The sequence below is a fragment of the Anomaloglossus baeobatrachus genome, chromosome 4, assembly GCF_048569485.1.
Source record: "Anomaloglossus baeobatrachus isolate aAnoBae1 chromosome 4, aAnoBae1.hap1, whole genome shotgun sequence".
Lineage (NCBI taxonomy): Eukaryota > Metazoa > Chordata > Amphibia > Anura > Aromobatidae > Anomaloglossus > Anomaloglossus baeobatrachus.
The window spans coordinates 598816566-598828461 of record NC_134356.1 but is presented as its reverse complement, the minus strand read 5'-3'; the positions used below and the strand labels follow the sequence as shown (position 1 = coordinate 598828461).

General features: G+C 49.4%; 1 protein-coding gene across 1 annotated transcript; it reads right to left on the bottom strand.

Annotated features, from left to right (window-relative positions):
* Positions 1–218: 218 nt before the first annotated feature.
* On the bottom strand, positions 219–8824 carry PCNA (proliferating cell nuclear antigen). The gene is made up of 6 exons (XM_075342921.1): positions 8498–8824; positions 3039–3136; positions 2664–2731; positions 1393–1587; positions 1183–1306; positions 219–491 (listed from the first exon to the last, which is right to left on the bottom strand). Exons 1-6 carry the CDS (start codon positions 8716–8718, stop codon positions 409–411), a joined length of 789 nt encoding a protein of 262 aa, XP_075199036.1. The 5' UTR covers positions 8719–8824; the 3' UTR covers positions 219–408.
* Between the last annotated feature and the right edge of the window lie 3072 nt (positions 8825–11896).

Below are 11896 nucleotides of genomic sequence, written 5' to 3'. Positions count from 1 at the left end.
AAATTAAGAGAAACAAAAGTTAAAAAAAAAAAAAAAAATGTACAGGTGTTTTATATGACAATACAGCACAGACTAGCTTTACAAATTTTTTGGAGTTTGTCGGACAACTCTTACTAAGGATCAGTGTTTGCATACCATGAACGCTGTTTCCACACAAGTTTTCATTCTCTTACCGATGTATTTGACATCCACACTCATGCAAGTAAAAAGTCCATAACTTGAGTTTTTACAAAGATTTACTGGTTTCATATGGCAGGTATTACAAAGATTGTTGAATATTTACAGAAATATCTACAGACATGCCTAGAAACATGGCCAGAATGTAATATGGTTACGTTCAATACAAGGCAATTCGGAAAAGCCCAAGTTTGGTTGACTTTACCGCATAAAATAGTTAACTATACAAGTTTAAGAAGCTTCTTCTTGATCCTCGATCTTTGGAGCCAGGTAGTATTTTACATGGCCCATATCTGCAATTTTATATTCCACCACTGAAACAAAAAATGTAGAGAATGAAAAAAAAAAACATGCAAATCTACGCATACACTTCAGATAAGGCTCTAAATTACATGAGCAGCATGGCTTTTATTTACAATAGCAGCCAAATCTATCATATGAGTCGCACCCCTAGTGTCACAACCACAACAGTCACATATTCCTTCCATTATGTCCAACAGGTAATTATCCTTAATCTACATAGAACATGATACATACTATTAAGAAAGCTGTAATTAAATCCAAATGTAAACCCTGGAACTGTCTGAATCAAACTGTTCTCCCCCTTCCTTCAGTGTCTACTGTATCAAAGTTTAGGTCCACTAGGGGATCTTGTAGAGAGACAGTTCCATGTTACAAATGTTAGAAAACAGGATTATTTCCTCTTTTCAGCATCTGCTCAACAGAAGAGGAATGAATGTTTGCCTGCACTGATGTCTGCATCTCCTCTAGTAATGCACAGGGCCATGGATTCAGTTTAACTAGCGATCTCAACATGAGGGGGAAGTAGACAGTATAAGGATTAAGGGGCTCAAAAGTGCGCTGAGGCCTTAGCATCACCAAGGGTGCACTGGTAATCTCATTTGCAAAATAAAACACTTTACTGAAAACCAACAATACAGAAATGATTATCGGGGCCTAAGTCCCCCTAAACGGTTATAGAAGTAGTATAGCGTCATTACTCACCTAGTGGTATATCTGCTGACATGCTGAGGGTCACTGTTGGGGACAGGGGGGTGGCTTTGGTGAAGAAGTTTAGATATCTCAAAGCAAATGTTAGCTGGACTGGCTCATTCATTTCTATGGTAACCTAAAACAAGAGAAAGGAAATCAGATTGCCACTAAAGGAAGCATTGGTTATGTGTTATAAAATGTATGATGATATATAGCACTTACAGCTTCCTCCTCCTTATCCACATTTGAGGTCTGTGACAGTTTGACATTTCCTGTTCCCAGTTCACCACTTGCAGAAAATTTGACTCCATCTTTCGCACATGAAATCACGACAGCATCTCCAATCTGGCTAAGATCTCTACAAATGCGTGCAAACTCCCCGGACGGCATCTTTATAACACAACTATATTCCTGTTCCTGTTGATAGAATAAGGAAACCATGAATATTTTAAACATACAAAAACTAAAATGATGACTGAATAGCTTTGTTTGAATGCAAAGGGACTGAATTCTATCATATGTGCCTGTAAAGCCTTCATCCAGTTACTGTATTTTTCATTTTATAAGATGCACTGGGATTATAAGACGCACCCCAAATTTAGAGATTAAAAAAAGAAAAATGGGGTCTGTCTTATACTCCGGTGTTGTCTTACCGAAGGGGGGCGGCAGCGGAGCAGGGTCACAAGAGGCAGCGGCTGTGCTAGCAGCGGGTCTGTGGTGGCGGCAGCGGCGGGTCAGTGGTGGAGCAGGCCGGTGCAGTGAGTGTCCCAGTCTGTCCTCTGTTCCGGTTCAAATGATGGTGCTTGGAGCGGCGCGCGTGCAGATGGAGCTCTCATCCAAGAGCTCCATCTGCGCACGCATTGACTCCTGGCGCCATCATTTGAAACAGAGACCGCAGAGAGACAGGGACACTCTGTACAGCCACCCGCACAGTGGCTGCCAGCAGGCCGCCCACCTGCACAGAGGCAGCCAACAACGCGGTGACATGCACCTAGCCACCCGCACACAGATCTGCACAGACAGGCCCCCCCACCCCCGTAAGCTATATTCAGATTTTAAGATGCAACCCTCATTTTACTCCCAAATTTTTGGGAGGAAAAGTGCGTCTTATAATCCAAAAAATATGGTACATCACTCACCATGTGCAATCATGTCATACTTTCAGCTGATTGCACATGGTAACTGATGTAACTGAGTGTTTGACTGTAAGTACAAGGGGGCGCAGCTCCACCTCCTGAGCTCCCAGCATGTACCGAAGCCTTGTTGTGTCATAAATATAACTATAAGCCAAGGACCGGATGGAGCAAGAAAGAAGGTCCCATTGGAGGAAATGGGCAATTAATTAACTATCTGAAGGTGTAATACAAATCAGCAACAATTGTGTAAGGAGCGTTTTATCCATCTACATGAGTTATATTTAACATTTAACTGCTCGACAAAAAGCTCTGATATGAAAAGGCTTCACCTTCATGAGGAGGGCATGAAAAACTTACTGGAATTCCTAATTGTTCTACATCCAGATCCATCAATTTCATCTCATAATCAGAAACCTTTTCTTGATCTAAAAAACAGACAAAAAAACAATTTTAATCCATCCTTTATAGGAGAATTGAGCAAAAGATTGAGCACAATAGTAATTCAAATTCACAACTGAATATTAGAATTGAGTGCTTGTTCACACAATTGTTACACTTCTATCAGAAAATACACAGTGTTGTGCACTCATACAGATCAGTGCTGAGCAGTTTTTCAGTGCATTTCTTTGAGACATTGGTGAGGGTCCAGGGGCAAGAAGCAAAACCGATCTGCAAGATTTGTAATGAAAGGGGATTCTTATAAATCTTAATTTGAAAAAGAATTAAGCTTACTTGGAGATTCAAACACCATCGTGACCGTATCTGCATTGTCCTCGGCTCTCAGAGTAATTATGTCATCACTCGCTGCACACTTCAAGATTTTAGACATACTGTAAAAAAGAGGTTTAATTAAAGCAAATTAGCAAATATTGAGACTCAACCTCTTCTGCAAGTTTAAAAATCTACCAAAAAAAGGTTCTGGTGCCGCACATCACTGACCCTGCATCCATTAGTGAGATGGCTAGATTAAGCTTCCTATCCAAACTGCTTACAAACGCAGGCATCCATTCCCATAAGGGTACTTTCACACTTGCGTTCAGCGCAGTCCGTCACTATGGAGAATAGCGCAGTCTGTTAACGCACTGCGCTTTTCTACATAGACTTGTATGGATGACGCACTGTAACGCAAGTGTCAGCGTTGCATCCGCCGGACGACGCAGCGTCGTTATTTTGACGCTGCGTCAGGAACGCAGCATGTAACGTTTTTTTGAGCAGCAGAATCCTTTGGATTTCACTGCGCATGCTCTCTCTGGCTCCCTCCACCCGTAATCAGGGTACACATCGGGTAACCAAGGAACCCTGGTTACGTGTGCTGGGAGCTCGACACTTCCCAGCTCGGCTCCGCCCCCTCCCTCCGTATGTATACGTGCACACACACCTGTCCCCCAGCGATGCAGTCCCCGCGGCACTGACGTCCTCAGCCATGGTCCCGCTCGGCTCCACCCACTTCGCCCCCCGCACACATTGTTGGCGACCAAACGATCAGCTGATCACCCGGCTACTGTGAGTGATCGGCTGATCACCCGGCGGCGGACTACTGTTAGCGATCAGCTGATCGTTCACAATAGTCGGCCGACGGTAAAACTGTAAAAAAAAAAAAACAAAACGAATTGCGTTGTTTTGCAGCATCCGTTGTGCCACTATATGCAACACATCCGTTGCATCCGTCACACAACGCAATGCAACGGATGCTGTTCAACTCAAGTGTGAAACTAGCCTTACTAATATTTCAGTGCTTCCAATAGTAATTGGTGAAGATCATTTTAGTTACGTCTCCACTTACATTTCTGATTAAAGGGACGCTCCAGTACCTGGACAACCCCTTCTCATTCCCCATGTGTGCTCCCATAAAAATGATGGCTTAACTCCCCTCTCAGGGGACGGCACAGTTCCAGCGAAGTTAAAACTTGCGTTCCCAGGGCCCACGTGACTGAGCACAATCTCGCATGTCAATCAGCGGCTTAAGGCTCCTTTCACATTGCGTTTTTCCCTACGTCCACAGGTCCCACGGAGGATCTGTCCGAACCGCCCCTCCCCCACTCTGCAAAGCGTGTTCCGGACGCATGCGCCCGGCAGAGCCATTCACTGTAATGGAGCGCACTGCGTAGTCCACTATGTTCAGGTGTCCGTCTGCAGAAAACGTATATGTGCAAAATGGCACAAAACAGAGCACACGCTAACGCAGTCCGCTCCATTACAGTAAATGGCTCTGCCGGGCGCATGCGTCCAGAACACGCTTTGCAGAGTGGGGGAGGGGCGGTTCGGACGGATCCTCCGACGGGACCTGTGGACGTAGGGAAAAACGCAATGTGAAAGGAGCCTTATTCTTCACACCTTCGGACACAGGAGCAATCAGAAAGTGAGTGGCAGCCACAGAGCTCACTTGCTAGTACTTAACTGTCCAAAGGCTGTGAGAAGAAAACTGGCGCCAATTGTTCTGACAAGCGAGACTCACGCTTAAAAGTCACGTGGGCCCTGGGAACGCATCGCTGAAACTGCGTCAGCACTGCAGGGGAGTTTAACCTTTATTTTTATGGAAGCACACATGGGGAATGAGTATGGGTTGTCCAAGAAGTGGAAAATCCCTTTAGTGTTCTGAAATTGAAGACTGCGTGCAACTCTGTCGTTCCAGAACCACTGATAGCCAGTGTAAATGTGGACTTCTGCTAGGACAAGGCACAATTAGCCAGTGCAACATGGCTTCATACATGAGCGTACATAACAAATTGGGCTTCATTAAAGGGATTGTCCACTAGTCCGGCAACCATTTCTCAATCAGAGATTTGCTCAAAATAAAAACACCCTTATATACTCACTTCCAAAGCTGTTGCAGCGGTGTCAGCACTGGCTCTCCAAGGGCACACGTTATATCATGTGAACCCTCTGGCCACTCCATTGTCCCTTCTTTGGGCAAATCAGACATCCAAAAGAAGCGAGAGCAGCTGCAGCCCTCATTCCCTCCGGATTTGTCCTAAGTAGAAGACAGTGAAAAAGACGCTGGGTTTGCATGACATCACGTGAGTTCCGTGAGAGCCAGTGCCAACAATGCTGGAAGAGTGCCAGAGGGAAGTGTACATATTTTATTAATTGGGGGACATGTCCTGATTGAGAAGGGGATGTCTTGAGTCACAACCAACTGACCAGAAAAACTTTCACTTATGCCAACCAGTTTGTCAAATTTAAAAATACTTTTGTATTATATACCATATTTTTCGGATTATAAGACACTTTTCCCCCAAAAAAATTTGGGAGGAAAATGAGGGATGTGCGTTACAATCTGAATGTAGCTTACCAGAAGGTGGAGAATAGGTGCTGTGCTGGCTGTGTGAAGCAGCGGGTGTTCCAGATACTCTGTCGGCGCTGCGGGCTTTAAAAAAAAAAAAAAAAGGCGCCCGGAGACTGCTCAAGATCTCAGTGGACGCGCCACCTCTGGCCCATTGAAATCAAAGCAGCAGACTTAAGGAAAATGGCACCCGGAGGTGGAGCATGCACAGATGAGATCTCTGCTTGTCATTGAGCTAAGAGTGCAATCTGCGCATGCGCCACCTCCAGGCACCATTTCTTTGAAGCCCGCACCGCCAACAGTATCTAGGAGTGGGACACCCACCACACCGCCTGCACAGCTAGAACAGACCCCGCAGACAGCAGAGCCACCACCCTACTCCAGCACCCCCCCTCCGGTAACACTCCAGCAGAGTATAAAATGGAGCCCATTTTTTTCTCTTAATTTGGGGTGCGTTTAATAATCTGTCTTCTAAAACGAAAAATACAGTAACCAGTTTCATATGAAACTCAGGGCCTCATAGGAACACAAAGATGGCATCCTGCAGGAAAGTGTGAAAACACACGAGTTAGAGGTCAGTGATCGAAGGATGCATTTAAGGTTTTCACTCACAATACTGCTAGAGGCAGGTGGGCTGTATTGCACAGCTGACACCCATGGTGTTAGGGGCTCAACTCCTGAGCCACCTCCATTACAATAGTATACCCTGAAGCAGGAAAGAAAGGATTAGCGCACCCTGTGGGTATCACAGATGGTACCCTGTGGGTACCATCAGGCATCGGTCTCCGCCTATACGGCACAGTGGCTCAGTGGTTAGCACTGCAGTCTTGCAGCGCTGGGGTCCTGGGTTCAATTCCCACCAAGGACAACATCTGCAAGGAAGTTTGTATGTTCTCCCCGTATTTGCATGGGTTTCCTCTGGGTACTACTGTTTTCTCCCACACTCCAAAAACATACAGATAGGGACCTTAGATTGTGAGCCCCAATGGGGACAGTGTTGCCAATGTATGTAAAGTGCTATGGAACTAATAGCGCTATATAAATGAATATTATTATAAGGTCAGTATTTTCCTGTAAAATGACAAACATGACCTAAGCTGTATGTTCACAACACAGTTGGTACAAATGTATTAGTCTGCCGGCCATGATCGCAATCTGCGGCCGGTGCCATAACAGCAGCCTCCTAGCTCCCATGGATCTATTATCCAGCCCGACATCACCCAGTAACAATGATATCACACCAGGCTGGCTACTCTAAGGGTGCCTTCACACTTTAGCGATGCAGCAGCGATCCGACCAGCGATCTGACCTGGTCAGGATCGCTGCTGCATCGCTACATGGTCGCTGGTGAGCTGTCAAACAGGCAGATCTCACCAGCGACCACTGAACAGCCCCCAGCCAGCAGCGACGTGCAAGCGACCCTGCGCTTGCACGGAGCCGGCGTCTGGAAGCTGCGGACACTGGTAACTTAGGTAAACATCGGGTATGGTTACCCAATGTTTACATTAGTTACCAGCGCACACCGCTTAGCTTTGCTCTCCTAGCTACAGTACACATCGGGTTAATTAACCTGATGTGTAATGCAGCTACATGTGCAGAGAGCCGGCAGCACAGGCAGCGTGAGAGCTGCGGAGGCTGGTAACTAAGGTAAATATCGGGTAACCACCTTGGTTACCCGATGTTTATCTTGGATACAGCTTACCGCAGCTGCCAGACGCCGGCTCCTGCTCCCTGCTCGCTTCATTCGTCGCTCTCTCGCTGTCACACACAGCGATCTGTGTGTCACAGTGGGAGAGCGCCTTTGAAGAAAACGAACCAGGGCTGTGTGTAACGAGCAGCGATCTCGCAGCAGGGGCCAGATCGCTGCTCAGTGTCACACACAGCGAGATCGCTAATGAGGTCACTGCTGCGTCACAAAAAGCGTGACTCAGCAGCGATCTCGCTGTGTGTGAAGCACCCCTAAAGAAAAGCTATGGATGCCGATCCTGAAAGGCCCAGCCCAGTGGCCACAGATACTGTTGTGGCTAAAGGACCAGCTTGTATTAATTGACTCACAACACTACATCATCTTCAATTACATGGGGTTATTTTATTGCACATTACTTATACAGCGCCCTCATATTACACAGCAGTGTACAGAGAATCACTGGCCTCATTGGGGTTCACAAACGTGTGCAGTGGGGGCTGTGCAATAATTTGCTTATGCATTTCTCTCATCTTCCTGAATCTTTAGTTCACACCATGGACTGAATGGAAGTGGTAAAATGCTTTTGCGGAGAACTCTCCTCAGTGCCCCCCATTATAGAGGGCTCCTCAGTGCCCCCCACTATAGGAGGACTCTCCTGGGCTCCTATTATAGAGGCCTCTCCTCGGCGCCCCCCATTATAGATGGCTCCTCAGTTTACCCCATTATACAGAACACTCCTCAGCACCCCACAATGAAGGGCTTCTCAGTGTCTCCCATTACAAAGGCCTCTCCTCGGCGCTCCCCATTATAGATGGCTCCTGTTTACCCCATTATACAGAACACTCCTCGGCACCCCCCCATTGAAGGGCTTCTGAGTGTCCCCCACTACAAAGGCCTCTCCTCGGCGCTCCCCGTTATAGAGAACGTTCCTCGGCTCTCCTCATAATTGAGGGCTCCGGTTCCTTGTGTCTCGCATGTGGCGCCGGCGCGCATCACGTGGCTCCGCCCACTGTTTTCCCGCCCGAATCATCGCGCGCAGCTTACGTGACGTCATCAAGAAAATGAAGGAAAGAAAACGGCGCCAGAAACAGACTAGCGCGGACATGTCACCTGCGCGCAGAGCGGCCGCTCCGGCCATCACTGTTGTACACCGTCAGTGCGGGCAGCCCCCGCCATGTGCGCACAGTACCCCCTTATACCCGCAGCCCAGCCATCTTATACCTGCTCATCTTGACGCCGATAGATTGGTTCCTGTCGCATCGATAAGTGTCAAAGCCATCGGAGCGGAGAGTGAGCTGCACCAGGGAGACGTGTGACGAGTCCATGCTCTGCAGGCTGATGCCGCTGGACGTGATGTCCCAGCACGCCTCATCGATCAGATCCTTCAGCGCCTCCAGCACCTTCTTCAGGATGCTGCCCTGCACGAGTCTGGCCTCAAACATGGTGGCGGCGAACGAGTAACTAAAAGCGCTGTACTGCCTGATCTCCGGGATCCGCTGCCGCCTCCGGTCCGCTCCTGCTCTGGCGCCTAATAAGCCGGGCAGCGCCGCCTCCCTGAGCTTATATGCGGCGCGGCACGTGATGGCCGCGTCACCGGCAGCAGAAGGCGCCAAATTCGTTTCCCGCCTTCTGCTCCTTGTCTAGGAGTTTGTGACAGAAGACGCATGTCCCTGCAGTGCCAGTGTGCACAGCCCGCATATCAGGGGAGGCGCAGTGCTCACACTATGGGGGAGACGTATATAGCCAAAGAGGGGAGGTCTACAGTCCTAGGCTGGGGCCCCTAGGGGACAATTGGGGTTTACTGAGTTTTTGACGCTGTAGTTTCTGCAGTTTATTTATATTTTTTTTTTAATTGACTTTTTTTCCTGCTTGATGTATCATCCCTTAAAGGGAACCTGTCACCAGATTTGGTGACTACGGTATAAGCTGCGGCTACCACCAGTGGGCTCATATGTATATACTAGAAGGTGGCCCGATTCTACGCATCGGGTATTCTAGAATTTACGTATTGTGTAGTTCATGTATGATTTTTGTTATAGATATAGATTATATATATATATATATGTATATATATATATATATATATATATATATATATATATATATTAGATGTTGTGTGTAGTTACCAAGTGTTTGTGTAGGGCGCTGTACATGTTCTGGGTGTTGTCTGGGTGTGGCGGGGGGTGAGAGTGGTGTTGTATGTGTGTTGCGTTGTTTGTGGAGCGCTGTGTGTCTGTCGCGTTGTGTGTGTGTGTGTGTGTGTTGCGCGGTTTGTGTGGGTGTGGTGTGTTTTGGGGGGAGGTATGTTTTGTGCAATGTGTGTGTTGTGCGGTATGTGCGTATATTTATGTATGCCGCAGTGTTGGGTGTTGTGTGTGTGTGTGTGTGCAGCGTTGTCTGTGTGTGTGGGTGTCTGTGTATGGCGGTGTTTGTGGTTCCCTGTGTGTGTGTGTTGGGGGGAGGTGTGCACCTCCCATCGTGCTCCATCCCCCATGCTGCGCACCCCCCATCATGCCCCATCCCCTATGCTGCGCATTCCCCATCGTGCTCCATCCCCCATGCTGCGCACCCCCTTCGTGCTCCATCCCCCATGCTGCGCACTCCCCATCGTGCTCCATCCTCCATGCTGCGCACTCCCCATCGTGCTCCATCCTCCATGCTGCGCACTCCCCATCGTGCTCCATCCTCCATGCTGCGCACTCCCCATCATGCTCCATCCCCCATGCTGCGCACCCCCCATCGTGCTACATCCCCCATGCTGCGCACTCCCCATCGTGCTACATCCCCCATGCTGCGCACTCCCCATCGTGCTACATCCCCCATGCTGCGCACTCCCCATCGTGCTACATCCCCCATGCTGCGCACCCCCCATCGTGCTACATCCCCCATCGTGCTACATCCCCCATCGTGCCACATCCCCCATGCTGCGCACTCCCCATCGTGCTACATCTCCCATGCTGCGCACCCGCCATCGTGCTCCATCCGCCATGCTGCGCACCCGCCATCGTGCTCCATCCGCCATGCTGCGCACCCGCCATCGTGCTCCATCCGCCATGCTGCGCACCCGCCATCGTGCTCCATCCGCCATGCTGCGCACTCCCCATCGTGCTACATCCCCCACGCTGCGCACTCCCCATCGTGCTACATCCCCCATGCTGCGCACTCCCCATCGTGCTACATCCCCCATGCTGCGCACTCCCCATCGTGCTACATCCCCCATGCTGCGCACTCCCCATCGTGCTACATCCCCCATGCTGCGCACTCCCCATCGTGCTACATCCCCCATGCTGCGCACTCCCCATCGTGCTACATCCCCCATGCTGCGCACTCCCCATCGTGCTACATCCCCCATGCTGCGCACCCCATCGTGCTACATCCCCCATGCTGCACACCCCCCATCGTGCTACACCCCCATGCTATAATAGTTCTCCTATTATACTCAGAGAGGAGTATAATAGGAGGACTGTAATAGGAGGAGTAGTCCTGGGGGGAGAGGAGTATAATGCTGGCTCCCTGCACATGTGTACCAGGAGCCGGTGTACACTGGTAACTATGATACACATCGGGTAACTAAGGGACCTTAGTTACCCGATGTGTATAATGGTTACCAGCGTTCACGGGCTCCGTCAAGATCCCAGCATCGCAAGGTTATGTCTGGCGCTGCTGGGATCGTGACGGAGCCGGTGTAGAAGCAAGCGATATCCCAGGATGTTGTGAGTGTGTGGATGTGATGTGTGAGGTGTGTGTGAGTGTGATCTGAGTCTGTGTGTGTGTGTGTGTACTCACCTGGGAGTCGGAGCTCCGTGTCAGTTGGGCCAGAGCGAGCGTGCATTGCGTGAGGGGGGCGGGGCCTGCAGAGAGCCGGGGCGAGAGGCCAATCCGTGTGGGGGGCGGGGCCATGGCGAGCCCAGCGGCCAATCAGCTTTGTGTCACTGTAAGGACACAATTTTGGAGCATGACAGACAGACAGACAGAATAAGGCAATTATATATATACTAGAAGGTGGCCCGATTCTACGCATCGGGTATTCTAGAATTTACGTATTGTGTAGTTCATGTATGATTTTTGTTATATATATAGATGTTGTTGTGTGTAGTTACCAAGTGTTTGTGTAGGGCGCTGTACATGTTCTGAGTGTCGCGGGGGGTGAGAGCGGTGTTGTATGTGTGTTGCGTGTGTTGCGTTGTTTGTGGAGCGCTGTGTGTCTGTAGCGTTGTGTGTGTGTGTGTGTTGTGCGGTTTGTGTGGGTGTGGTGTGTTTTGGGGGGAGGTATGTTTTGAGCAATGTGTGTGTTGTGCAGTATGTGCGTATATTTGTGTGTGCAGCGTTGTCTGTGTGTGTGGGTGTCTGTGTAGGGCGTTGTTTGTGATTCCTAGTGTGTGTGTGTTGTGCAGTGCGCGTGTGTGTGTGTGTGTTGAGGGGAGGTGTGCACCTCCCATCGTGCTCCATCCCCCATGCTGCGCACCCCCCATCGTGCTGCATCCCCCATGCTGCGCACTCCCAAACGTGCTCCATCCGCCATGCTGCGCACTCCGAAACGTGGTCCATCCGCCATGCTGCGCACTCCCAAACGTGCTCCATCCGCCATACTGCGCACTCCCTATCGTGCTGCATCCCCCA

Bases quoted from the DNA above. Each gene is read 5' to 3' on its own strand.
- PCNA (XM_075342921.1), bottom strand. From the start codon at position 8,718: ATGTTTGAGGCCAGACTCGTGCAGGGCAGCATCCTGAAGAAGGTGCTG. The intron at 2,732-3,038 runs GTAAGCTTAATT...TCTGTTTTTTAG, and splicing joins GATGGTGTTTGAATCTCCAA to ATCAAGAAAAGGTTTCTGAT. The intron at 1,307-1,392 runs GTAAGTGCTATA...CTCTTGTTTTAG, and splicing joins TGGATAAGGAGGAGGAAGCT to GTTACCATAGAAATGAATGA.